Source organism: Oculina patagonica, chromosome 11 (assembly GCF_052425735.1).
Source record: "Oculina patagonica isolate OP01 chromosome 11, crgOcupat, whole genome shotgun sequence".
NCBI classification, from domain to species: Eukaryota; Metazoa; Cnidaria; class Anthozoa; order Scleractinia; family Oculinidae; genus Oculina; species Oculina patagonica.
This window is the reverse complement of record NC_135768.1, coordinates 15490191-15518165: the sequence shown is the minus strand read 5'-3', so window position 1 is coordinate 15518165 and position 27975 is coordinate 15490191. Positions and strand designations below refer to the sequence as shown.

Sequence of the window (27975 nt, the reverse complement as noted above, 5' to 3'; positions counted from 1 at the left end):
GATTCAAGATACAAGAATGGCAGAAACTATTATAAATTCTACATTCTTAGACTCTGCCAGACCGTCGATGCCTAAATAGAACAAAACACTCGAACAATATCAAGCTGTGTAGCAACTGACGATAGCGTGACTTCGATGACAATCAGAAGCTGTTACGTCTGACGCGCACTAGTCTACTATATACTGACGCTAGACTCTGATTGACCTTGTGTGTAATCATCTTACTGACGATATATATCAACACATTTGAATCAATACTCACGCTATCGTTAGCGTTCGTTGCACGAGACATAAAACACAACAAAGGCCAATTTTACAGGCAGGGTAGTTTTAATTTAGTAACAAGTATTTCTAGTTTACGAAACAATTCCACTCTTACATGAAATCCTACATAAACAAATCTTCCATACAAACAAGCTATGACTTGCGTCAGAGAGTTTGAGAATTAACTCGGCTTTACGCCAAGGAAGGTCAGCTGTATGCAGACGGAATAAGATCTGTTTGTGTCGGAATCACAAACAATAGCTCTTTTAAGGGTGTGTGTTTCGCAATCTTTCTTAAGAAAACGTTTACGATGGAGTCCTTCTTAAAAAAAACCTCAAGCAACATCTTACTTGCTCGATTTGTCTCGATGTCTACACCGATCCCAAAACAATTATGCTTTGAAGAATGAATTAATTGAATAAAACGAAGAAACAAAATTGCCATCATATTGAATTACCCGACCCAAAAACAGGATCGCCGTAGACACCTCTGTATCTATATCTCTCATTGTTTCACTTTGCTCGATATTAAACGGAGAAACTAAGTCTTGTTTTAATTGTTTTAATTGCAAAAATGTTTGGATGCTACGTTTGAATTTTAAGCCTTCAAATTAGCCATCCTCACTTCCATTGTTTACACTTATTTATGGCACAACTGCCTTCTACCCGTGAACCTTCACGACCCCATATCACTTCCGCTATCTATTTCTGAAAACGGATCTTTCGTCAGATTGTAAAATTCAGAAACTACAGAGGCAAACATCTAAAGGTAAGTAGATTTGAGATCTATTTTCGCTATACTGACCATTGTTTTTCGTATGGTGGCTGTTTTTTTTTTCTCAAGTTTCTATTTTTTTGGCTTAATGAGCTGTTCAACCGAATCTATGCTGTCAAATGGGCTGAACTTGAAACGTCTTGAATTGAGTAGCCTGCGAACAGGCTCCCTATTCGGGGGCAACGTGAATCTCTCTCTTCGTGTGCCGAAGGTGCGATGCCGCGAGTGCCGAAGGCGCTAGTTTCGTTCAGTTGTTATATTAATTACTGTCCTTACTGGTATTTGATGATTCTTTTGGTCTCAGATTTGTTTAAGAGAAGCGTTTAATATTATCAACAACTCGACGTCGTGAAATCGATTGACACTCACTGAAAGTTGACTGAATAGCTACGATTTGCTGCCATCCGCCAAACGAATCTAAATAACGCTTCTTCCTACAAATGTTACATTGGAAGACTGTGAAAGGGAAATTAAAGAGTACAATTGCAACTTCCCTTTATGCTATCAAATTTAGTAGCTCATAGACATAATCTCCACAGACATATCTTTTTGGCTTGTCACGCAAACGCCCATTCCAAAAGGAGGAGGGATTGTGTGACAATTTAAAACTTGATACCGTATCTGTTTGGCAGCCTACTGCGAGCAGTCTGTCTTTTTGCTTCAAAATCGGTGCAAAGAACGCAAGTAAGCGAACAGGAGCCATAATTATGGCTTCTGTGCGATCGTTTCGGGCCCACCGGCATGAAGTGCTCACGTCGATCTTCCGCGCGCTCGGTCTTCGAGCGGGCGGGTCTGGAGCCAATGTCAACTGTGGTGCGGGCTCGCCAGACAAGAAGTGCTTTTACCAACGACTTTAGAGAAAAAACGACTGTTTTGCAGTCTTTTGAAAAACAGATTCTTTCATGGCAAGTTTCTTTGGAGGCCAGAGAAAAATTTAAAACAATTCACAATAATACTAGTGACACTTCTCCTGTTTCGTTTGTTTACGTTTGTTACCGACACTTTTTAAAGAAAAATTCTCACCTGAGTTAAATCATTAAATTAAATCAAATCAAATTAAATCAAATTAAGTTAAATCTTGCTCACAGTGGCCCTTTATATTATAAGAATTAGAAATTTCTGTCTACTTAATCTAATAGATCCCATCATATATAATTAGTCTTTTTCGTTTATACATTGAAGTGTTCCACTCTAAGAGGGTCCTGAAAGGGGGAAGGGAGTTACCAATCCCATTTCCCAGCCCTTTTTTTTCAAATCCCACTTCCCAGTGTTCAAATCCCATTCCCACTAGCAGAATTCAGAAAAATCCCAGTGTTATACACACCAGCTCTTTTCTCTTTAATAGTATCCGCAAAAATTTACGGCATCTAAATATGGACCAACAAAGGTCCAAAAATTCACGAATTTGCGAAGATGTTCTGAAGACAATAGGATCCTTTTAGACGGGTAAAATCTTGCTCACAGTGGCCCTTTATATTATAGAATGACTTCTTGTCCCATCATTTTGTCTTTCGTTCATTGTGTTCCATTCTGGGGTCCGAGGGGGAGGGACATCCCTCCCCCCTTTTTCATCCCACTTCCCATGTTCTCCCATTCCTCGTTCGCCAGTGTTCCCTCTCTCTTTTCCCGGCATCTTACACGTCCAACGTGCGAGATGTTCTGAAGACGATAGGATCCTTTTAGACCGGTAAAACGTGCAAGTAGGAAGTCTGTCATCTGACTTGTTAGTGTTCTTATTCTTCCAAGTCTGGTCGGAAGTGCCTGCGTTGCAGACGAACAAATTTTGTTCGTCTGCACGCAGGCTGCGGAAGGATCATGATAAGTGTTGTTTCAAGAGCGCTGTCCACCTTTTCTTCGGAGTCGCTGTCACTGTCACTAGGACTAAAACTGTCTACCTGTTCGTTATTAGGAGACTTAGTAGTAAGATGACATCCTCATTTCAATTAGGCGGCTCATCACTTTTAGGCCTGTCCCAATTGTGCTCGTAAAATGCTGAAAAGTTGCTCACTGGAATGCCAAAAAATTGCTAAAAAATTGCCAAAAATCTACCTAAATTTCAAAAGTTGCTACAGTCAACTCTCTCTTAACGGACACCTCTATAAGACGGGCACCTCCATACGACGGACACCTGGTGATGGTCCCTGCCGTTTTTCAGTCGTTTTACTGTAACCAAACTCCCTATAAGCCGGACACCTCGATAAGACGGAAAACAGACACTTTGAAATCATTAACAGACACTTGAGAAGTGTTTTTTTTTATCATGTTTTATTTTTGAAAATACTTCCAAACTTCGGAAAGTTAGTCAGTGCCCTAAGGATCGCCTGTATACCAAGCTTACTAACCACAAACAATGACTCTTTAACCGATTACACTGTACTTCTTTGCTTACATATATGGACACTAAAGTGGGTCGTTCTCTACTCACAGTAATTCAGTTTGTAGAAGCTCTAAAATTTTGCTTTACCAGGTAAATACGGTCCTTTTATTATTTTCGTCTTCGTTGCAGGTAGCAAAGGTTTGTTACATTGTGCAAAGGATTAGCTTTATTATCCCAGAATAACTGGTGTCATGTTGCCTCGACTCTCTGCAGAGCGGACACCTCTCTATGCTCTTAGACGGACAGCTGCGGCCAGTCCCGAAGGTGTCCGTCTTAGAGAGAGTTGATATCTAAATTTCTTGAAATTTTTATATAAACGTTTATATTTATTACCGTGTAAAAGCTTTATATTTGTCCTTCACAATAATTGCTAAAAAATTGCTTTCAAAAGGTTGAAAAAAATTCAAGACAATCGCATGGATTCAAGTTTTTTATGACATCGTTGACTTTTTCGTACTTGATATGTGCTCTAAACCTATATTTTGTTCAAGAAATGCTCAGAAAGGCAAAACATGCCCAAGGTTGCTGTAGATCCGCAAAAAGTTGTTCAAAAATTATACCAACCACAATCGGGACAGGCCTTATCACTTTCCATTGGAACTCTTTCTACAGAAGGAAATATATACACATGCTCTGGAGACTTTTGGCTTTATACACGCACCGCTTTACACAAATATCGCTGACCGCCAATCGAGGCCATTAGGGGGGAAAACATGGTGGCTAAACATGCTACAAATTGACAGAAACGAGGTGCTTGAACAGCTTTTTGCCGTCTTAAACCCAGGAAGTAAGTGATGTCTTGACTGTTCGTAGTTACAAAATATTTATCCCATTCCCATTTTTGACTTTTTTTTCTCCCATTCCCAGCGACCAAATCCCAGTCCCAGTGACCTAAATCCCATTTTCCCAGGACAAAAACAGGCCAATCCCAGTTCCCATCTTCTAACTGCACGGAAGAATTTTGCTTTTGTGTTTTACGCGGCGATTTCTTGTTAGTTTAACTTGATTTCTGTTCGATCGAGCAAAAAATAACCGATCGTGCGATGGCATAAAGCTGTCACGCCATCACTTAAAAATGGTATCACACATGTGTGGATAAAAATGATGTCCACACATGTGTGATATCATTTTTTACCAATCGGCTCGTAGAGTTTGCCATGTTTCAATGCTCAATTGGCCAAAGTTTACCGATATTAAGTCAAAACATCTTCGGATCTTCCTCGGCAATGTTCTAAAATCTTCGAAATCTTCGGAAAATGTTCGGAAACATTCCTACGGCCTTTGGATAACATTTTGAAAATCTTCGGAGATCTCGGAAAATGATCGGAAATCATCGGAAAACCGTCAAAAACATTGTAATTAGTAGGTTCAAATCGATACCTCGAAGAACACTCGAAGATAAATTTCATATCTCCGCGCAACCATGTATTATCTATCATTTACATAATTTAGGATTTTTCAAAAAGTATAAAGAGAGAGACTGCTCGCGGTCTGAAGCCTACTCGGTCACAATCATAACAAATCACGAACAGAGGTTAGGCTTTTTTTCAAAGGCCAGCTAGTTACTTATTTTGTGTGTCACGTAACAATTGGGCCACATAAAAATTTCCCTTATTTTTCAATACCAACTGCAAAGACATAAACACTATTCCTAATTTGCAGACCACAACATGCTCATTGCAGCCTCAAAAATCAGCTGAAAAATGTGTCCATTCTTTAATTATAGCTATAGTTGTCAGGAGAGCTGATACCATATTTCCACTGCTGTCTAGTAAGTGAAATGGCTGCCGCCCCAGACCCAGAGGAAGTACTTCGTTCAACATCTGGAAAAGCAAATTTTCAACGTGTTACACGACTGTTAATAAGTGGAGGCACCACGCTACTGAGGGAGATTTTTGATCAGCTTTGTCCACCAAGTTATCTACCCACAAAACTAAAAGATCCCACTACAGAGAAACAGCTCAAAGCAGCAAGGCTCACCAGTCCACAGTGGGTCTCTCTGTACCCTTCCCCAGGGGACTACGGCAAGTCAATAGAATTTGATGTTACTCTGCTCTTCAAGCTGCTAAGAACAATATGCAGTCTCTCCCCTCCAGTCACGGGCTGGGATGCTTTACCAACAAGCACAGACCACACTTTAACTGCAGATTTAGCCAGAATTAAATATTACCGCAACTCAGTGTACGGCCATGTAAACCAAAACATGGACATAACAGATGATGAATTTAAATCTCTTTGGCAAGAAATCCGCGACACCCTTGTCAGAGTTGCAGGACACATCAGCCATACAAAGAAAACGGAGTGGCAGGGGGCCATTGATAAGTTTCTAAAGGATCCCCTCACAGCAGAGGACGAAAAAAATGTAAAGGAACTTCTGAGCTGGTATAGAAATGATATGGAAGTTAAGGAAAAAGTGGAAGAACTGAAAAATATAACTCAAAAAGGCATAGAACGTTTAGAAGAAAAAGGCCAAGAAGTAAAAGCTCATCTGGGAGAACAACTTAACGCCGCAACTCAAGTAGTCCGAGAAGGAATAGAACGTTTGGGGACAAGTTTAGAAGAGAAAGGGCAAAATTTAGAAATGGCAGTTAGAGGTGAATCCCAAGAAATAAAAGCTGGACTGGGGGAACAACTCCACACGACTCAAGAGGTGCAAGAAGGAATGCAACGTTTGGAGACAAGTTTAGAAGAAAAAGGGCAAAACTTGGAGATGGTAGTTCGAGAAGAATCCCAAGAAATAAAAGCTCGACTGGAAGAACAACTCAACCGCACAACTCAAGATATGCAAGAAGGGATGGAACGTTTGGAAGGTGCTCAAACACGACTGGAAGGAAAGCTCGAGGAGGTGCATCAATCCATAGCCAAGCTCAGCACTCAAGCTGAAGGCTTTCGAATACCTCCAGGTAAGTTAAAAAGGCTTTTTGTTAGTCCTTTGATATTAATCATTGTTACGAAAATTGTCATTTGTCAACTGTGACAAGGCAGTGCTAGTTATGAAAGTTTATCACTTACTACCTTCCCAGTAACAGTTCTTTAGCATCCAAAATGATATCAATTGAGCTGCTTTGCTTAAATAGTCTCTTCAAGAGGTCGTGTAATTCTTGGTTTCTTTCGTTCCCCGTGCACGTTACCAGAGCGCTAGTGGGTGTTATGTTCTCATATAAGAACACTATTGTTAGTGTACGTGATAGGACGCATAAAAGTTTGAAGCCACGAAAAAGCACCAAAGTAACGAAAGAAACAAATTAGGCAGAAATACGTAGCGCTTTCTCACTGTCTAAAAGGTAAAAGTCTATTTCAGATCAATGGCTCAGAGGGGGAGATGGCTCATCACTACCTAGAAGCTCATTTTTTGTAACATAAAATGACTAAGGGTTAATGCTACTCTCCCAAGATGGAATGCTAGTCCATAGCAGGTTTTAAATCCGTTGAATAGAAAAGGGGTTTGTTAGTGATGTTAGAGTCCTCCAGTAGTTTTTTGTTTATTTCATTAAGGTTTAACATCCACATCCATCTGGTTAACCTGACAATTTGCCGATGCCCATTAACCCTAGGAGGAAAGGGTCATTATCAGAGTAAGGTTTATTGTTCAACACGGCACTACCTCCGCCAGGGCTCAAACTCGGATCTCTTAATCCACAGTCTAATTCACTAACCATTAGGATCAACTTACTACGCAACCAACAAAACAACATTACTTCGAAAGGGGGAGAGGAAGGCTAAGAGGAGGTGACGACAAAGGGAGCTCATCCTTAAAAAATATCATTGGTTCTCAACAGCTCAGGAACTATCCTTAAAAAATATCATTGTTCCTCAACAGCTCTTCTTCAACTGAAGATTGATTGCCCAACTGTCTCAGGACCAGGTCAACAAGGAGGATCTTCAGAGGTAGCAGAACACGCACGTAAAAGGAGATTCATGGGACGACAGTAGTACCCAATGCATCACGTAAGCGAAAAGCAGAGGCGTCGACAGACGTCGGAAATGATGGCCTTCCCACACCACAAGACGTATTGAGACTCGCTGCGTTAAAGGCCTTCCAAGTCATTCACCCATCAAAACAAGAGGAGTTAAATTGCTTTGTAGAGTATTTGGAAAAGGTACGAAAAGCGCTGATTGTGGACACGCACCAGGGGAGCTTGATAATCACATTAGAATGCAGCTCACTGGAAATACTTGACGAATTGTGGGAAGACTATTGTACAGGCCACTTGAATGAAATGGCTCAAAAATACCTCGTGACAGAGGACCTATTGAAGGAGCTTGGCCTTACTGACGTGAAACTCTCTACAACCATTTTGGAAGAGGATTACAGGGCTTGCCGGGAGCATTTATTACATTTTTCGGGTGAGTTATTAGCTGGTATCATTTTAAACTTTATTTTTTATTTATCTGAAAGTACCTAAGTCACCAACTTCAAAGACCAAGAAATTGGTGGCGCTGTTGCTATCGTCAGATTTAATTTTAAATGTAACGTCGAGTACTACAGTGGAGAACAGCTCCTAATAACCATCATCGGCCAGTCAACTAGCCTAGGACACGAGCAAATGTCCAGATTCCTAACAAAAAAAAGTACTCACTGAAATCTACTACTGTAGTTAGGCGAAATAAGTTCTACGCAAACATGCCGTCTATATCAGCCGTCGCTCTAAAGTTACTGCACAGCCGAACCTTATTATATTGAGTAAGGTTCGGCACATGAGTGGAGCGGCGTGTAAACCGGAACTAAGTTCTTTTTTACTTGGCCGTCGACTTCACACAACAGTTTTTTTTTTTTAAAAAAAAGGCTAATACGTTTGTCCATTTATTTTGATATTCCCTACGCCCAGTTTATTTTTCCCTCTCAGATCGTTTCCTCCAGCTGAAGTCCGTAGTCCATAGCAGGTTTTAAATCCGTTGAATAGAAAAGGGGTTTGTTGGTGATGTTAAAGTCCTCCAGTAGTTTTTTGTTTATTTCATTAAGGTTTAACATCCACATCCATCAGGTTAACCTGACAATTTGCCGATGTCCATTAACCCCAGGCACTACCTCCGCCAGGGCTCAAACTCGGATCTCGCAATCCACAGTCTAATTCACTAACCATTAGGCCACTACGCAACCAACAGAACAACATCACTTCGAAAGGGGGAGAGGGAGGCTAAGAGGAGGTGACGACAAAGGGAGCTCATCCTTAAAAAATATCATTATTCCTCAACAGCTCTTCTTCAAGTGCGGATTGATTGCCCAGCGGTCTCAGGACCAGGTCCCACAGCACAAGACGTTTTGAACCTCGCTGCGTCAAAATACTTGCAGGCAATTGACCCATCTAAACCAGAGGATTTAAACGGCTTTATATATTATTTGGAGAAGGTGCGAAAAGTGCTGATTTTGGACGCTCGCCCGGGGAGCTTGATAATCACATTAGAATGCAACTCACTGGAAATACTTGATGAATTGTGGGAAGACTATTGTACAGGCCACTTGAATGAAATGGCTCAAAAATACCTCGTGACAGAGGACCTATTGAAGGAGCTTGGCCTTACTGACGTAAAACTCTCGACAACCATTTTGGAAGAGGATTACAGGGCTTGCCGAGAGCATTTATTACAGTATTCGGGTGAGTTATTAGCTGGTATCATTTTAAACTCTATTTTTTATTTATCTGAAAGTACCTAAGTCACCAACTTCAAAGACCAAGAAATTGGTGGCGCTGTTGCTATCGTCAGATTTAATTTTAAATGTAACGTCGAGTACTACAGTGGGGAACAACTCCTAATAACCATCATCGGCCAGTCAACTAGCCTAGGACAAGAGCAAATGTCCAGATTCCTAACAAAAAAAGTACTCACTGAAATCTACTACTGTAGTTAGGAAGAAATAAGGTTCGCGAAATAAGTTCTACACAAACACGCCGTCCAAATCAGCCGTCGCTCTAAAGTTACTGCACGGCCGAACCTTATTATATTGAGTAAGGTTCGGCACATGAGTGGAGCGGCGTGTAAACCGGAACTAAGTGCTTTTTTACTTGGCCGTCGACTCAGCACAACAGTTTTTTTAAAAAAAGTTAATACGTTTGTCCATTTATTGTGATATTCCCTACGCCACGTTTATTTTTCCCTTTCAGATCGTTTCCTCCAGCTGACAAACAAGATCCCTGAAGTTCAAGATACCAAGCCAGAAGAAACTCACCAAGGACCCACGTCAGGAGATAGTAAGTTATTTTTATATTCCTTTTTACCTTTGTACCTCGAGGTCACAGCAAGGAGGGGTAATTTTACTCCTTCCATCACTTCCTGTAACTTTTTGTTATACCCTATTTATTCGATTAAGCACCCACCTCGAATAAGCGCCCACCCTGAAGGTAGAAAAAGTTAATAAGCGCCCAGCCTCGAATAAGCGCCCACCCCCACCCCCCTTCAAAAAATACTGAAGTGTACGAGAGGAGTACCTTGATTATTATTGAAATTGATATTGAAATTGACTAAGTACTTCTAAGAGATTTCCCCGAAGACCGAGTTTTGTTAGTATTTTAAAGAAACTTTCAATGAACAAAATTCTGCTTTGGTACATCTTCACGTTTCATTATTATTCACTGTTTTGTTGTAAAATAAACTTACTACTCGCGAGAAATGGCTAAAATTTAATAAGCGCCCAGCCTCGAATAAGCGCCCACCTCGAATAAGCGCCCACTCTCAAGGTCCAAAAGTTTAATAAGCGCCCAGGGCGCTTAATCGAATAAATACGGTAAATCCAATGGCTAGTGCGTAACGCTTTCGCATATTGCGACTATTCAGTAAATGAGGGAAGATCAAGGCCCGTGCGAAACAAGCAGCGCTATGCAGTGCAACAAAAATGCTGCTAGATGGCTGTTCAGCTATTTTGCAGTCGATATGCAACGATTTCGAAACCTTCCAGCAGCAAAAGTGAAGCTGATGCGGTTAGCAGCATTTTGCAGCTGTTTGGAAGATCTTAAAATTGTTGTAAAAGTAGCTGCTCCCAGCTATGAAGCGTTACTAATTTATTTGTCTTATTTCGGCTGGATGACCTCACAGCAACGACTATTTCGGAAAGCAGCTACAAAAAAGGCTTTGTGATCAATCTCGAATTTTTAGGAGACAAATACGTGATGTAAATCTGCAGTGGACCTTTTAGCAAGCTCCCCTCGGATCGATATGAAAATTACAACTTATATTGGTTTTAGATTGAAGTTTGATCCAATATATTTTTCAAGGTAATCGATTTCCACGGAAACTATATATAAACAGAAAACCGCGAAATCAGCAAAATCTAAATTTTATGCAAATCATGTTTCCCCGTTAAAAACTAATACTGCAAATAAAATATAAAACAATAAAAAAAATTCTGTATGTTTAAATTTCTAATAAATCGCAACAATGTTTCAAATTGTAATTTTTACATAATGTAAATGTTTTCGAACACCGAGGTGCCAAATAAACGCCGGGTCTCCAAGGTGGAGTTAAAAATAGACCCCTACGGTATTTATTTAAGGTATGATAAGTTGTAACTATATCAGCCAGATACATTTTGTCAAACAGCGAAAAAAACCGTTGCTTAAGGTGACTCGATCGAAATAAATGACGTGCTGTATGCCTGTCAAAAATTTCTAATTACTTTGCCATTTCTGACTCGCTTTCCCTGAAACTTTCGCATTTTACTCGACATTTATCGAAGATTAATACGCTTGTCAATATGTCGATGTAATGATTGCGAGTTTTGCGCGATGTTAACTTTATTTAACACACCTATTTGGATAAAACTGCTATTTACCGAAAACTGAGCGCTAAGATTTCGTTTTAACTACTGCAATTAGCTCATTATAACATCTTATTATGACTCTCTAAGTTTCCGAAAAATCGTCGGAACAGAAACCTCGATACAATTTGATCATCAAAATATTAATCTCGGGCAAACTTTGAGCCTTGGAACGCTCCAGCGCTTCCAGATTTCGCCCAGAAGTACCATAGCCGAAGACAAAGAAAGTTCAATGCATCAGTTTTGTTTGCTCCAAATCACATTCGGCTATTTGCAACGATGAAAAAGTTTGAGCAAATATTGTGTGGTGTATTTAATACAGAAAACAGTGTGTAAACTCCGAGTTACAACACACACATGGCAAGAACTCAACTAACTCGATCGTACACGGCCTTCTTGTCACGTGACGACTCTACTAGTCCCAGGACTCCACATTCCTCCCCCCCAAGTTCTTAAACAAGCAAGAAAACAAACGTCAACGAGAAAAAAAAAATTAACGCCTCTGCCCTAAAACTTAAAACTGTTCACGGGGGAGGGAATGAGTCCATTAGTAAAAACGCTGTGGGGGGTTTCTATTCCTCGCTGGGTATCGCCTGACAGGGGTAGTTGGCCCCGAGTCCCGCTGGGTGGTTCTCTGTCTCCATGGCAACCTCGGGGTCATTTACATCAGGTACGATTATCTCTGGATCCACACCTTCCTGCTGCAATGGGCTAGTAATTGGTAATGTGACACCAGGGTTGAAACTTTCTGTGGGTCGAGCAACTAGTTGATCGTGGTGTCTTCGAACCACAGTTCCATCTTCCAACTCAATTCTCGCAGACAAAGGACCAGTTTCCTGGATGATAGTTCCTGCAATCCACTTGGGGCCTCTGGAGTAGTTTTGAACATTCACTGAAGCGCCGACTTCCACTTGACGCATTCGGCTATGCTGATCATGCTGTATCTTCTGTCTTGACTGTGCTGCATGTACCCTTGCCGCTACATCTGGTCGCAGCAGATAGAGATGTGACCTCAGACTTCGTCCCCAGCGTAACTGAGCAGGAGACTCACCCGTGGTGCTTTGGGGGGTAATACGATAACTTAATAGGAACCAAGCTAACTTGGTCTCGACAGTACCATCACCTTGCTTCTTCATCCCTTGCTTAAACGTCTGCACCGCTCGTTCTACGAGGCCATTTGATGATGGGTGATAAGGAGCAGAGGTAATGTGCTTGATGCCATTTTTCTGTAGAAATGACTTGAACTCGCTGCTAACAAAATTGGACCCATTGTCTGACACTACAATCTCTGGTAGGCCGTGTGAAGCAAAGGTTGTCCTCAGCTTTTCAATGGTTGCGCTGGAAGTGGCAGAATTCACACAATGAATATCCATCCATTTAGAATGCGCATCAATAATTAGGAGAAACATCTTGCCCATAAAAGGACCGGCATAATCTACATGTACTCGAGACCAAGGGCGGCCTGGCAATTCCCAAGGGTGCAACGGTGAACTGGGTGGCTTCTTTTGGTGGCTTTGGCAGGTAACACAGCTTTTCACCTTTTCCTCCAAACGTGAGTCCATTTACGGCCACCACACATAGCTCCTAGCTAGGCTTTTCATTCTAACAATACCGGGGTGGGACTCATGTAGTATGTTCAACACTTCCTCTCTCCCCTGTGGGGGTATCACGACCCGGGATCCCCAAAGTAGGCAGCCAGCATGTACACTCAATTCCTCTCTTCTAGCAAAATAAGGCTTCAGGGCTTCTTCTTCGACTGCCATGGGCCATCCGTGAAGGACGAACTGCAGAACTTGAGAAAGTACTGGATCACGGGCTGTCCACAACTTCACTTTAGTGGCATCCACTGGGCTGGTGTTGATGGTCTCTAGAAGGTGTACAATGTCCCCTGGGATGGGCGTGGTCTCTGGAGCAACTGGAAGGGGTAGACGACTGAGGGCGTCTGCGTTTCCATTCTCTTCACCAGGGCGATAAATAAGCTCATACTCATACGCAAGCAAAGTCAATGCCCATCGCTGCATCCTACTTGAGGCCATTAGAGGTGTGGCTCGTTCAGGGTTAAGCAGCCCCAAAAGTGGTTTGTGATCTGTGTAGACCTTGAAATGACGTCCAAAAAGAAATTGATGGAACTTCTTCACGGCAAAAACTACAGCTAGTGCCTCTTTATCTAGGTGGCCATAGTTCCTCTCTGCTGTGGAGAGTGTTCGTGAGGCGTATGCAACTGGTTTCTCTGAGCCATCTTTCATAACATGGGCCAGCACTGCCCCAATACCATAGGGTGAAGCATCACAAGATACCACCAACTCTTTCTCAGGATCATAATGCACGAGTACATCTGATGATTGAAGTCGATTCTTGGCCTTATCAAACGCCTCTTGTTGCTCTGTACCCCATTTCCAACAGAAATCTTTCCTCAGAAGCTCGCGCAGTGGCTCCAGGGTGGACGATAGGTCGGGCATGAACTTGCCATAGAAGTTAAGCATCCCTAGAAAGGACTTCAGCTCAGAGGGATTGGTTGGGGTTGGGGCATCCTTGATGGCCTTCACCTTTGCTTCAACTGGATGGAACCCTTCTGCGTCAATGTGGTGCCCCAGGCACTCCAAAACGGGCTTCATAAATTGGCACTTTTCAGCTTTGAGCCGCAAGCCGGCATCAGAAAGGCGTCCCAAAACTTTCTCGATGTTGTCTAGGTGCTCTTCCGTGCTGGGCCCTGTGATGAGGATATTATCTAGCAAGACTCCTGTCGAAGGTATTCCTTGCAGCAAACCCTCCATGGTTCTCTGGAAGATGCCGGGTGCTGAAGAGACCCCATACGGAAGGCGGTTATATCTAAAAAGGCCTTTATGAGTGTTAATTGTCAAAAACTCCCTTGAGTTCTCATCCACAAGCATCTGCTCATAAGCATGGCGCAAGTCTAACTCAGTAAACGTTTGACCCCCAGCCAACTTTGTGTATAGATCATCGAGCTTGGGGATAGGGTAGCCATCCAATTTCGAGACCTTATTGACGGTAAGCTTGTAATCTCCACAGACTCTTACTGTGCCATCACTTTTCATAACTGGGACAATGGGTGTGGCCCACTCGGAATATTGAACGGGTTCAATGGTTCCTGCCTTCTCAAGTCTTTCCAGGTCTTGCTCAATGGCTTTATGGAAAATGGGGGTGGCTGTGGGGTCCACATGGATCTTGGCCTTTGTCCCCTGTAGGGTCCCCAGACCTTCCCCAAATAGCTGTGCATGTTTCTGCAAAATCTCTCCAAGTCGCTTGTCATGCGAAGTAAGTTGCTTAATCCTTGACCAATTTAGCTTAATTTCTTCCAGCCAATTCCTCCCCAACAGAGCTGGGCCTTCTCCACTTACAACTAACAATGGCAAGGAGTATTCGCCCCCTTCATAATGTACATCAACTGTACACACCCCTTCGGGCTTGACCTCTTCCCCAGTGTATGTACGAAGGACAATTCCTGATTTCTCCAGTGGCGGTGCCCTGTTTTGTGAGACAAGGTGTTTGTAGGTGCCTTCACTTATCACTGACAATGAAGCCCCTGTGTCAACTTCCATTTCTAGTGCTTGCCCACCAACACTCAGCTGTACTTTGTATGGCAAAGGTCGTTTACCGCCAAGGGTAAACAAAGAATATGCACCCACACCCTGTTCTCTCCCCATTGCCTCCTCTCCCCCCTCTAGGAGATGGGTATCCTGTGGGGTGTCTGACTTCTTATTAGTACTAGGAGGTGGTAGTTTCCCTTTCTTTTTGTTCTGGCACACTCGAGATAGGTGACCCAACTTTCCACAAGCATAACATTTCGCATCCTTAAAATGACAGCTTTTGGGGTAGTGATTACCGCCACAGCGATAACAATTAACTTCGCCACCCTTTTCCACTTTAAAATCGACTTTGTTGAGTGAAGTATCCCCTTCCTGAGGGTCCCCCTTTTGTATCTCCGAGGCATCCTTATCCGCGGCCTCAATGGCGAGAGCCAGATCGAGCGCTCGCTTCAGGGTTAATTTCGGTTCGGCTAGTAAACGACGCTGTATTCTGATGTCGTGAACACCACACACAAGCCGATCACGTAGCATTTCATCTAATGTTGCCCCAAATTCACAGTGTTCGGTCAGGTGCCTCAACTCAGCTAAAAACATGGCAATTGTCTCACCTGGTTGTTGAGTGCGAGTGTTAAACTTGAATCGTTGTACAATAGCGGAAGGCTTTGGCATGAAATGTTCCTGGGCGAGTTTCGCTAAATCCTCATAGGTTTTGGTCTTCGGGTCTTCCGGAGCGACCAGACTTCGTATAAGCTTGTAGGTTTTGGCTCCCACGCTAACCAGGAAAATGGATCTTTTTTTGTCCGGATCGGTTATCTCGTTTGCTTCAAAAAAGTGATTTACACGCTCAGTGTAATGGCGCCAATCTTCCGTTTCGTTGTATTCGTCTAATTTCCCAAATGTAGGCATTTTCCGTGTAGACTTCGCTTCACTCTAGTCTACCTGGTCGTGGTATTCGATCACGTTCCTCGTCGCCAAAAATGTGGTGTATTTAATACAGAAAACAGTGTGTAAACTCCGAGTTACAACACACACATGGCAAGAACTCAACTAACTCGATCGTACACGGCCTTCTTGTCACGTGACGACTCTACTAGTCCCAGGACTCCACATATTGTAAACTCACCATTTGAGTCAAAATGTAGGAAGGTCGCCAAATTTACGTTTTTCTAAATTACATGAAAACTAACCGTACGAATTGCTTAAAAGAACCGAACCATTAAATTGAACATCTTACACAAACTTTGCGCTACTTTACGTTTCTGGAGCTGCCTTGATTTGGATGAAATAATGTTTTAAAGTGAAGCACTACTCCAACTCTCTTGTGAGCATGGCCATGTTGTTGTTTGGATTCTACAGCTAACGCTATGCAAATTCTCTTGGATTTGACAAGAATTTAAAAAATTTGCACATGGATAAGGGGGCTGCACTGACAGTGTTCAGTTGCTTCATGTTCTGATGTCAGAGGTGTCCTTAGTTTATGCCACATGAAATTTGAAAGCGTCGGTACTAAAGTTGAAATTAACACATTGTAGTCTGTTTATTGTAATTCAAATAACCGCTGTTTTATGGGGTAAAATGCACCCCCCTTATCCATGTGCAAATTGTTCACATTCTCATCAAATCCAAGGAAATTTGCATAGCGTCAGCTGTAGAAATCAAACGACAACATGGCCGTGTTCAAAAGAGAGTTGGAGTAGTGCTTCACTTTAAAACATTATTTCATCCAAATCAAGGCAGCTCCAGAAACGTAAAGTAGCGCAAAGTTTGTGTAAGATGTTCAATTTAATGGTTCGGTTCTTTTAAGCAATTCGTACGGTTAGTTAGGTAAGATAAGATATTAGGTAATATAAGATAAGATATTAGGTAAGATAAGATAAGATAAGATTCATGTCATTTAGAAAAACGTAAATTTGGCGACCTTCCTACATTTTGACGCAAATGGTGAATTTATAATATTTGCTCAAACTTTTTCATCGTTGCAAATAGCCGAATGTGATTTGGAGCAAACAAAACTGATGCATTGAACTTTCTTTGTCTTCGGTTATGGTACTTTTGGGCGAAATCTGGAAGCGCTGGAGCGTTCCAAGCCTCGAAGTTTGCCCGAGATTAATATTTTGATGTTCAAATTGTATCGAGGTTTCTGTTCCGACGATTTTTCGGAAACTTAGAGAGTCATAATAAGATGTTATAATGAGCTAATTGCAGTAGTTTAAACGAAATCTTAGCGCTCAGTTTTCTGTAAATAGCAGTTTTATCCAAATAGGTGTGTTCAATAAAGTTAACATCGCGCAAAACTCGCAATCATTACATCGACATATTGACAAGCGTATTAATCTTCGATAAATGTCGAGTAAAATGCGAAAGTTTCAGGGAAATCGAGTCAGAAATGGCAAAGTTATTAGAAATTTTTGACCGGCTGATACAGCACGTCATTTATTTCGATCGAGTCACCTTAATGAAAGCCAGGCTCGAAAAGCTGCAGGAATGTTTTGTTCTTTTATTTTAATTTGCAATAAACCATTTATTCAGATAGTGGTCTCATTTTTATACACCAAATCTTATTTGCGTAAAATTTAAGTTTTAGTGATTTAGTGTTTTTTGTTTATCGTTGCCATGGAAATATCGATTGCCCTAAAATATCTATAATTTTTATATGAATCTTCAATCCAAGACTAATATCTGGTGAAAAGTTCATTCGAACCGAGTCTGGGAAAACTGCTGAACAGCCAATTAAAGATGTTATGTATGGGCCAGAAAAAATGCATTGAGACACCTTAAAAAGGTCAATGGTTAAAGTTTGAACAAATTTTAAAATATCTATTATTGTCAATTTTATTTTGATAGAATGATCTACATCGAGTTCTATGCACAACATGATAAATGAATTCGGTTTCCATTTAGCTTTAAAGTAACGGAGGAATAAGAGTTTCATAGATATGAAACCGTAACTAATGAATTAATTTAAGAAGCAGAGTCTCTAGAACTTTCTTTTATTCCAATTGCATTTAGCTTAACCGCTAACTCACTTCGCCAACTTATGAAGGTATGTCAAAGTCTGCTATCGAACCAAGTGGCTCATCAGGCCGGAGCTTATCCCGGTTTCTTTTCTTTTCGGTTAGAAGTATTTCTACTCCCCCCCCCCCCCCCCCCTGGATGGGATGCTATTCCATCCCAGGGTAACCCCCAGCAGTACCAATTTATACACCTGGGTGGAGAGTGGCACTATGAGAGTTAAGTGTCTTGCCTAATGACACAACACAATGGCCGCGGCCAGGGCTCGAACCCGCACCGCTCGATCCAGAGTCCAGGGCAACTAACAATTAAGCGACCGCGCCTCCCGCAACCTTTGAAGTGTAGAGCTTAAATTCCGTGCATTCGTTTACTTTTACCGGCGATGACTGACTTTGGCTACGATTTCTTGCATTTCTTCGTTAAAGTACTTTTTTAAGTTGTGTGCGTTTAACTGATTGCCTTTTTCGATTTCCTTTTATAGCGCTAACGATGGAGTCCTTATCAAACCTCAAAGAACAAGTCACTTGCTCGATTTGTCTCGAAATCTACAACGATCCCAAAACTATATCATGTCTTCACACATTTTGCTGTGAATGTCTGTCCAAACATGCAAGAGCGAGCCACAGACAAGGAAAGTTCCTCTGTCCTGAGTGTCACACCGAAATCGATTTACCCAAAGGAAATCGCTTCGACAGCTTGCCGACCAGTCATTTCCAACAAAGTTTGTTAAGCCTCCTTGCTGTTCGACAGATAGGCGATGGAAGTAGCATAACTTGTGCTTATTGTAAGAAAAGAAGCTCTGATGTTCATTATTGCTTTGACTGCCAATCATTTATGTGCCCCGACTGTTTAAGTGCGCATGAAATGATGTGTGCTGCATTCAAACACAAAGTCAAGCCTGTGAAAGACTTTCAGGCTGAAGATTATGAAGCCTTGTTAAAGAGACAGCCGTTTTGTTCGAAACAGTTCCACGAGCGAAAGATCACACAATTTTTCTGCATTCCTTGTCAATCTTGTGTCTGTCAAATTTGCATCGCCACAGATCACCGAAACCACGAAGTTATTTTACTTGACAAAGCGGCTGACGACGAAAAAGAGAATATCATGGCGGACGCTGAACTGACTAGAGAAAAGGAGAATGCGTTGAAGGATATGATTCGAAAATTTGAGGAAACCAGTTTCCATGCTGGAAACCAATGTCGCAAGCGCTAAACGTGGAGTCTCGCAAGCTGCTGAACAAAAGATCGCAAAGATTCGACAGCGCGAGCGAGAAGCGATAACCTCCCTCGAGACGACACGCGTGACGAGACTCGAGAAAATAAACAAGGCTAACGAGAAAGCGCAGTCCCTGCTCAAACAAATGTACCAAGCGGTCGAGTTTGCACAAAATCTGGTGCAGAGAAGCTCAAGCTCGGATATCATGCAAAACAAGGAAACTTTGAAACAGAGATTTAAAGAGCTTCGTGACATTGAAGTCCCAAAACATCAGGAGACTTCATTTGTCAAATTTACCACGGCTTCTGAAGAGGACTTGAGACTGGGCGATATCGAAACCGAAGGAGCTGATGCAAGTCAGTGCACTCTGGAAGGACTGGATCAAACTCTTCAGGCTGGTGTAGAAGCAGAATTGATGTTATGTCCCAGAACACCTGAGGGAGAAATAAGTAACCAGCCTGATCTCAAAAATCAAATTGAAGTTCTCATAGAGCCCATTAAAGACGTCACAAATGTAAATATAAGCAAAAAAGAAGCCGATAGTGAATTCAAAGTGAATTTTACACCAAAAGTACCGGGCGCCTACAGCATTGAAGTGAAAATCAACGGCGACAACCTTCCGACCTGTCCTTTTACTATACAGGTAAAAGAACGTCAACTTGTTGTAGTCGGTGAGTTGGACGTAAAACTCTTTCAAGGAGATGAGCTTCGAGCGCCATACGGAATCGCTGTAAATACGAAAGGGAACATTGCCATTACAGATTCCAAAGGACACTGTGTTTTTATATTTGATAAAGAAGGCAACTGTTTAAGAAAAATTGGCAGCGAAGGAGAAAATGTTGGACAATTAAACCACCCATGGGGAGTTACATATTTAAATGATAATGAGATTCTGATTGCAGATGCAGGGAACAATAGAATACAACAACTAGATGTCCAGACAGGAACTTTTGTAAAAAGCTTTGGAAAATATGGTGCAGCAAAAGGAGAATTTTCTCAGCCCAGCTGAAGTTTGCTTGGATGAACAACACCGCATTGTTGTAACCGAGTTGGACAATCATAGGATACAAGTCATAACACAGGAAGGTGAGACTATTTCCATATTTGGAGACAGCGGCCCACAAAAACTCAACCGTCCAACTAGCTGCATTCCTTACAAAAACATGTTTCTCGTATCTGATAGAGAAAATAACAGCATTACAAGTTTTGATCAGTCAGGAACTTTCTTAGACAAGTTTGGGAAACGAGGGAATCAAGACAGACAATTTAACTGGCCGTGTGGTATGCTTGTAGACAGGTCCAGTAATCTTCTTGTATGTGATAGTGGCAATAACCGAGTTCAGCAATTTTCTTTAGACGGTCGCTTCACAGGCAAAACTGTCACTCATCTGCCATCTCCTATTGGAATAGCAACAGCACCAGATGGACGTATTCTGATCACAAGCTATACAGCTAAGAAAGTGTACATTTTGAAGTAGATGTTTTATTCATCAGTATGTATAGTTTGTACCCTATATATTGACATAAGAGCTCTCTGTGATTTAAACAGTACAAATGGCTCATGCATGTTGTTTTATCTTCATTCAAATATCTCAGTTTTCATCCGTATCTGTAGTCCCTCATAGATTTTTCAACGCGGAATCAACTTCTCCATTATTCAGTCTGGTGTAATCACAGCATGAAAACATAACTTTACTGTGGTGTAAAGCTCAAGTAAAGCTGGCGTAAATTTGGAATTTAATCAGCTTCACGCTAACTTTACATTTTTTTAAAGCTGACCTTTATGCCAGCATTACACTCAAGTTTAAAGGCAGGGTAATGGGACTTCTTTACACCAACTTTAAATCACATTTACACATGGTAGCGTAAAGATTGGTTTAACCACCTTTAACAACATTTAATTGATGGTGTAAACTTGGATATCAAACTTTAAACCGGATTTTTAAAGAGAAAGTCTCTTCGGTGTTTGGTGTTACACAGCATGAAAATTGGGATTTACGTGAAAAACCACCTTTAATTTCACGTAAATCCCAATTTTCATGCTGTGTAACATCCTTCACTTGTGTTCCTGTTTCTCACTTTCAGAAAAATACCAAAGGGACTTTCCTATGTTTTGATCTCAGCTTTGAGGTTTAATATCATATTTCTCACTGTTATGCAATTGCACTATAACGCTTCCGCTATGGACGCAAAACCAAACATAAAAACATTGTTTGGTGATAGATTTAGGTGCACGAACATAGTATCAATGCTTAAATGCTATGATCAATTGGTCAAATCCATCCCTTTTTTGTGTAAGATATGTTTGATTTTGACGTGTAAATAGTGAGTGTGTAATCACCAATAGGTGACAGGGTGTAGCAGGGGCGGATTTAGAAAATTCAGGAAGGGGAGGGGAGGGGGGGGGGGGCAAAAACATTTCGCTGAGACAGCAACCTTGCTTCATGCCCACAACAAACTCCCAAAAGACGGCTGGTTACATTTTTTAAATTTTTATTTTTTTTTAAATTTATTTTATGTTATAATTTTTTACATAATCTACATATTTTACTGTGTAACCATTCTATACATGTAGGTATGTGTTTTAAAATTGTTCTCAGTACAACTGAAATGGTTTCAATGATTGATCCGCTAATTTATTCATTGACTCATTAGTGAGTGATCACAATTTTTTTGTTACAACTAGTCACTTTTTTGCCTTATTTCAAAAAAACTAGTAGGTTTAATGTAAAATGAATTAAGTTTAATAATAAAACCTATGCATGTATGTTGAATATTCTTCAGCAGAATGTGTTTCAGTGATCAGTGATTGATCAAGCAAACAAATTTTTTATCTAGTCTGAAATGCCAGCCGTCCTCTCGTCCCGGCGCAGGGGGTTGGGACGAGAGGACAGGTGACATTCAGACTAATGTTTTATCTTACCGTTAATGGTTACACAATTTTCTGCCCTTTGGACAAGTTACTATTTTCCCAATATTACAAAATTATGGTTATGCATTTTTCATTCTCGCAACTGATTATGACTCATTTTCCTATGTTAACTAAACCTTAGCATGCATGCAGGCTCACCTTTGAGTTGCACATATGTGACAGTGTCACTTTGCTTGTTTTTGAACATAATTTCTAAATAATTTTTTAAACTATTTTAGAAATAGTTTTCGTTCTGTTGTTTTATTTTTATCCGTGACCTGTTACGTAATGTTGTAGACGTGAGCAGAGCAGTTTACTCTCACCGTCTAGAAAGTTGTTGCGATGATTGTTTAGAGTACTTTAGAGGTCAGATCACGTTAGTGTAGGATTTAACTTGCTTAGTATTGTGTAGGTTGGTGTTGCCTCTACTGTAGGAGTGGTTAAGTGGGTAAACACCCAGTTCCTTTAGGTAAATCCTGTGTGTGGGTTTACTAGCCGTGTTTCTGTTTTCTATTGTCAACACTTTTAGTAATCAGTTAGACTTTGGTCAAGGGCGTTGATTAATCCCCTTGTACGTAATTGTGATGTAATTGACTTCCAGTTCCGGTCACAAAGACAAATGTGTACTGTAGTTTGGCATAAATACAAGTAGTTTTGTGCAGTTCATTCGAGTTAGCCGTGGAGCTTAGCTCCCCAGAGGGGCTTGCTAGACCTCTGGTAGTTTGCTGTTTGTGCCGTTGTTCAGGTCAGTACGAAACTCTGTTGGCTAGATGTCTTGGATTTGTAGTGTTTTGTTCTTGCCAATAGGTTTCTCTTGTTTCTTTGCACAGCTACAATGTATTTGATTCTTGTATTAGGATTAAGTCCCGTTCATTTGTTTACAGTTACAGAGTGTAATTCGTTAGTTCTCTTCACGTTTCATGTTTACTTAATACTTTGTTCTGTCGTTTCCTTTTATTGTACTGTATGTAAATATCCGGTTAATCACTGTATGATTTCTGATTATTTGTAACTTATAGCTGTAATTCTTCTTTTTGCACAATGTAACTCATTCCCGTTTTTTGTATCGTTTTTAAGCCGTTTTTATTACCGTTTTTACAGTCTGTTTTCATATTGTTTTTTAAGTTGTTAGTGTCCTTTTGTACGCAGCCTTTTATGTTTTCAATAAAGTTCGTGTAAATCCAGTCCTTGCATCCGTTTAGAATTCACGTTGTGCCTCCGCTCTAGGCCTCCACCATTGGCGATGCTTACCGCTCACGTCGCCCGGCTTACACATATTAGTGGCATAGCCGCAAGAGCGAGTAGGCGAGTAGAGCTTATTAAAAGCCAGCAGTGTCTCGGGGGGGGGGGGGAGTAATACAGTAATATCGTTCCTTAAAAAAAGCAAGTCTGGGATAGGGTAGGGATTTTCGGTGTCTTGTCTAGTATAAGGTTGCAAAATCAGCTGAACATGGTCTGGTATAGGGTAAGGGTTTTAGAAACCCAGCAGCACACCCCCGCCCAAAAATAAACAGAGTACCTCCCCCAGGGCAGCGTCTCAGGAGAAAGCCCAATGGCTCCATACTGGTTTGCTCTGCTCTTCAACTTGTTTCTGCAGCTTTAACTGATCTTAATTTGCCACTTTCCCATGTGACTCAAAGGCAGCCTTCTTGATCCCAGGCTACTAATAGCTATGTAGTGTACTCAGAACTGTACAACTTACCTCTGGTCCTTGAAGAATTCCATGTAAGTTTTTTTAATTGGTTCTTGGCACAGATTGCCAACACATTTTTTCTTTTCCCACTGTTTAATGGCATTGTCTCAGTACAGAATGAATGGCACTTTCCATGTTTCCTAAAAAAATAAAAATTTTGGCAAGACACTGTTGGAATATTTTAATGGCATTAAAAAAAATTTAACAGCTTTTTGTGGACCGGACATGAAAAAAAAATAATGACATTAGATATGGAGAGGACTGGGATGCTTGTCAGAAAAGTTGATTTAAACCTTTAATGAGGCCAACCTGGGCGTGACTCAAGCTTTTTTTTACCATACCTGATTGGTCAGACCACCAACACAGTATGGCAGCATCTTTTATTTCTACATCATATTTTTTTAAGGACACCTTTGGGACCAGCTCCAACTGTCCGTCTTAAGCGAGCCGCACACTAGAGCAACTAGCTGAGCTATTCGCCTCACGTGCCCATTTGCTCAGCCATTTACTCACTGCCCATTCCACCCCATACAGTGAGGAAAGGGCATAGAAAGTTTGATTTGGAAGCCGCCATGTTGAATCACATGAGCATCCTGCGTGTGTTTATTGGTAGGCTGATATTCTTGGCTGAGCAAGTAGCTCATGATCACGTCGCCTGCACACGTTGAGGATTTTTCCTCTCAAGGCAAAAAATATCAAACACAATAGATATTTTCCTTTTTTTATTTTCCTCAAGGCCTCTCGAGGTAAAATTCTCATGAAAAATGTTCGCACATGAGAGAAATCTGCTGAGCAAACGGTCACGCAAGGCAGTTAGCTCAGCTAGATGCTCTAGTTTGCGGCTGGCTTTAGAGAGATGTCCATCTTATTGGGAGTTAAGTTACAATGAAATGACTGAAAAGCGGCAGGGACCGGACCAACACCAGGTGTCCATCTTATGGAGGTGTCTGTTAAGGTAATTCCCCTGAAATAGAACTGCTCATAGATTTCCAACCAAACTTTGCCAGTTGGTTATTTACCTTAAGGGAAGTTAAATTTTGAATAAAAAAGGGGGTCACCATATTCAGCAGGAAGACCTTGTATTTACCATGTAATTCCTTATGTATTTCCTTTGCGATTACTGGCAAAGTACACGTTTTCGGTGATAATGTATTATTCTGCCATAGAAATTGATCAGTATTCATTTTATAGTAAGAATTTGATAGCTACTTTCAAACTAAGAGAAAAAAATGATAGGTCAACGTACTCTTTTACGAGAAAACGATGATTTCTCTCTCGCGCGAGCCAAACCGCAGAGAAAAAAGCCACCATTTTGTTTGTGTGGGCGCGCAAATTACATGTAAAATTCTGCTCAGTAAGGATGCGCAATGCAATACTAGGGAATCACCTTAAGGATAGTTGACTGTATTCTCATTGACTATAGCTCCCCAACCAAATTTAGTGTTAGGAATACTTTCTCTCATTGTAAAAAATAAACTTTGGGAAGAAAAATCTGTCAAAGCTCTATCAAATATCTCCCTCATTTCTCTTCAAGACGTTTTAAAGGGGGGATGAACAGATTCATGATCTACCATGGAGGGTGGGGCTGGAGGCTTAATAGAGGAGAGGGGGCTTGTTTTTACAACAATTGAACTTACAGAGGACGGCTGATAAGAGAGCAGGGGGGCTGAATAATGCTTTTATGGTATTAAGTGGGATGGAATTCGATTTATCTGTACTGGGAAAATATCATTTATTTAACTCTGGTGGTCTGTAAAATTAAAGAGCTGTTATAGATATGGACTCCACCTTTTTGTACCAAAATTAAATCCAGGGAAAATTTTGTCTTACTCTATACTTGATACATACCCTGACCATGTTTTAGCAAAATCAGTAAAGCTGAAGTGCGGGAATGTTAAGGTAATCTGAATTCAGTCCCAATATACTCTTGGATTTCTTTACAAACTCTGATTGTTTGCTAGCCTGGGAATATCTCAATATCGCTCCCGCGTTTTTGTTTGTTTGGTCCGGGCCGTAATGCAAAACTCAGATTTGCTTCCAAGCCCCTGTGTTTGTAGATGAAGGCCAGGATGCTGAATTAAAAAAGCTTGGTCGCTAAGTCCCGTCATGGCTGCCGTGTGAACGTCTAGAAAGCGTTTTCAAATCCATCTTTGCTATCTTCTCGTATAACTAAACCACAATGGGCTCTTCCAAAAAGCACAAGGAAAAAGACAAGGATAGAGACCGGGAGAAGAGAAGAGAAAAAGATCGTAAGCATCGAGATAAAGAACGAGATCGTGACAAGGAAACAGAGAAAGAGAAGTCGAGCTCTAGGCGAAGGGACGAACGAAATAGAGAGAAGCGAGTTCATGGATCAGAAGAAGATGTAGATAGAGTGGAGAAGAAAAAAGCTAAAAGAGAAGAGTATGATGATCTCTATGAATACGCCGTGGAAGAATCGGCTCGTGAAGATCGCAACAATAGTAAGTTTATATATTGGCGAACATTATAAACTTTCACACAATTACATAAGCAAAGTGTACGTTGAAGATACTTTATACTTAAGCTTATCCCTTTCGAATTCGCTTCCAACTTAAACAAGGTTGAAACTAGAAAAATCTCAAACTAACAAAGCACGCCTGAATTGAAATATATGAGGCTGAATGCGTGGTTCCACAAAATATCCATACCCAAGCTTGGCTGGAAATTATATTAATTTTGAGAACTGAGGAAACAGGAAGCTATTACTGTAAATGTTTTGTTATAATTTTTCATTTATTTAGTTGTTATCTGCATTGTTTTAGGCTATGAAGCACCACAGCACCAACAAGAAAGTGGAGATGTGTCGCTGAGTATTGAGGAGACAAAGTAAACCTTTTTAATTTATATCATCTCATTTGAAAAGTAAAGTAAAAATATATAATATACATGTATGTATTACGTAAATATATGACTTGCATAATGCTGAAGGCAGCCTTTAATGCCTTTACTTTACCTCTATGGGCCATTAAGTTCATTTGTTTAGTTTCTGTATTATCACATCGCTGTCATTTATTTAAGTCCTGACTGACTGACTGACTGACTGAAATGTTTAGTTACATGTATATTCAAGGGATGTACAAGACAGAATGATACAGATACATGTAGCTTTCTCTTTCTAGATTTAGTATTTTCCCTAGGGACAATCAAAATCCCCAGGGATAGTTGTTATTCCTGGAGATACTGTCTATCTCAGGGATATCTGTAGTAGTACCTGTAGTCATTACCCCTAGAAATTACACTGTTCCCCAGGGTGTTCATTAGGTATCCGAGATCGGAGAATCCTCCTTCTACTACATAGAATTCTCTGGCTAAATTTTCAAAGGCCTCTACCTATTTTTTTATTAAGTTGTGGAACCTTTAAAAATCATTCTCCGGTTACTTTACACTATTCTCCTGCTATTACAATTCTTAATGAAAACCGTGGTTCCCTATGGATTACCAGAGTCTTTGTCTCCATGGGAAGTCATTTCATTGTTTCAATATTAATTTTATGGCATTGTAACATTTATCATGTGGTAACTTAAATTTCAGTAAACTGAGAATCAAACTTGGGCTTAAACCTCTTGAAGTTCCGGATTCATCAGAAGATAAAGGTAAGAAATGTAATCACATTTCGTAATCACATTAATCGATTGTAACCTTAAATTAAGTTTCTACATTTCCGCATTTTCTCAATATACATGAAACCACAGATCCTTGACATAGATAACTTACAATAATTTGCTCATCAATAGCTTTCATTTGAATGGTCACACACAACGGGTTCAGCCACATACTTTAATGTAATGTACAACCACCTTGTAAGGCATAATAAACAGAACCTTGTGAAAGTACTGCTCACAGTGGCACATCCAGACCTTCAGGTAAGCGGGGGCCCGATCATCCAGACACTGAGATAAGGAGGGGGCCCGCTCTCGAAAATGTATTTTCTCACCCCCTTTCGGCCTTAGTTTGGTTTAAAAATAAGGTGGGGGCCCGGGGGGGCACCCAGGCCCCTCCCCTAGATCCACCTCTGTCTCAATAGCTTTCATTTGAATGGTCACCACTTGGGTTTCATCCACAGACTTGTAGAACCACCTTGTACAGCCTCATAATAAACAGTACCACATTTGTGAAAGTACTGCTCAATAGCTTTCATTTGAATGGTCACCACTTGGGTTTCATCCACAGACTTGTAGAACCACCTTGTACAGCCTCATAATAAACAGTACCACATTTGTGAAAGTACTGCTCAATAGCTTTCATTTGAATGGTCACCACTTGGGTTTCATCCACAGACTTGTAGAACCACCTTGTACAGCCTCATAATAAACAGAACCACATTTGTGAAAGTACTGCTCAATAGCTTTCATTTGAATGGTCACCACTTGGGTTTCATCCACAGACTTGTAGAACCACCTTGTACAG

At 40.9% G+C, this 27975-nt stretch overlaps 1 protein-coding gene and 1 pseudogene across 2 annotated transcripts in view; both read left to right on the top strand.

Moving 5' to 3' along the window:
• Positions 1–982: 982 nt before the first annotated feature.
• Positions 983–21529, top strand: LOC144629662 (uncharacterized; annotated as a pseudogene). The gene is made up of 7 exons (XR_013566409.1): positions 983–1032; positions 5142–6318; positions 7236–7319; positions 7502–7762; positions 8614–9012; positions 9520–9606; positions 18210–21529. The product of XR_013566409.1 is annotated as an uncharacterized LOC144629662 (transcript).
• Positions 21530–25620: 4091 nt separating this feature from the next.
• The window catches only part of LOC144630437 (U4/U6.U5 tri-snRNP-associated protein 1-like), a 37857-nt gene continuing 35502 nt past the window's right edge, over positions 25621–27975 (top strand). The window contains exons 1-3 of the mRNA XM_078488808.1: positions 25621–26009; positions 26331–26394; positions 27100–27161. Coding sequence (XP_078344934.1) covers positions 25727–26009; positions 26331–26394; positions 27100–27161 — 409 coding nt within the window. The 5' untranslated portion in view covers positions 25621–25726. The remainder of the gene's footprint in view (positions 26010–26330; positions 26395–27099; positions 27162–27975) is intronic.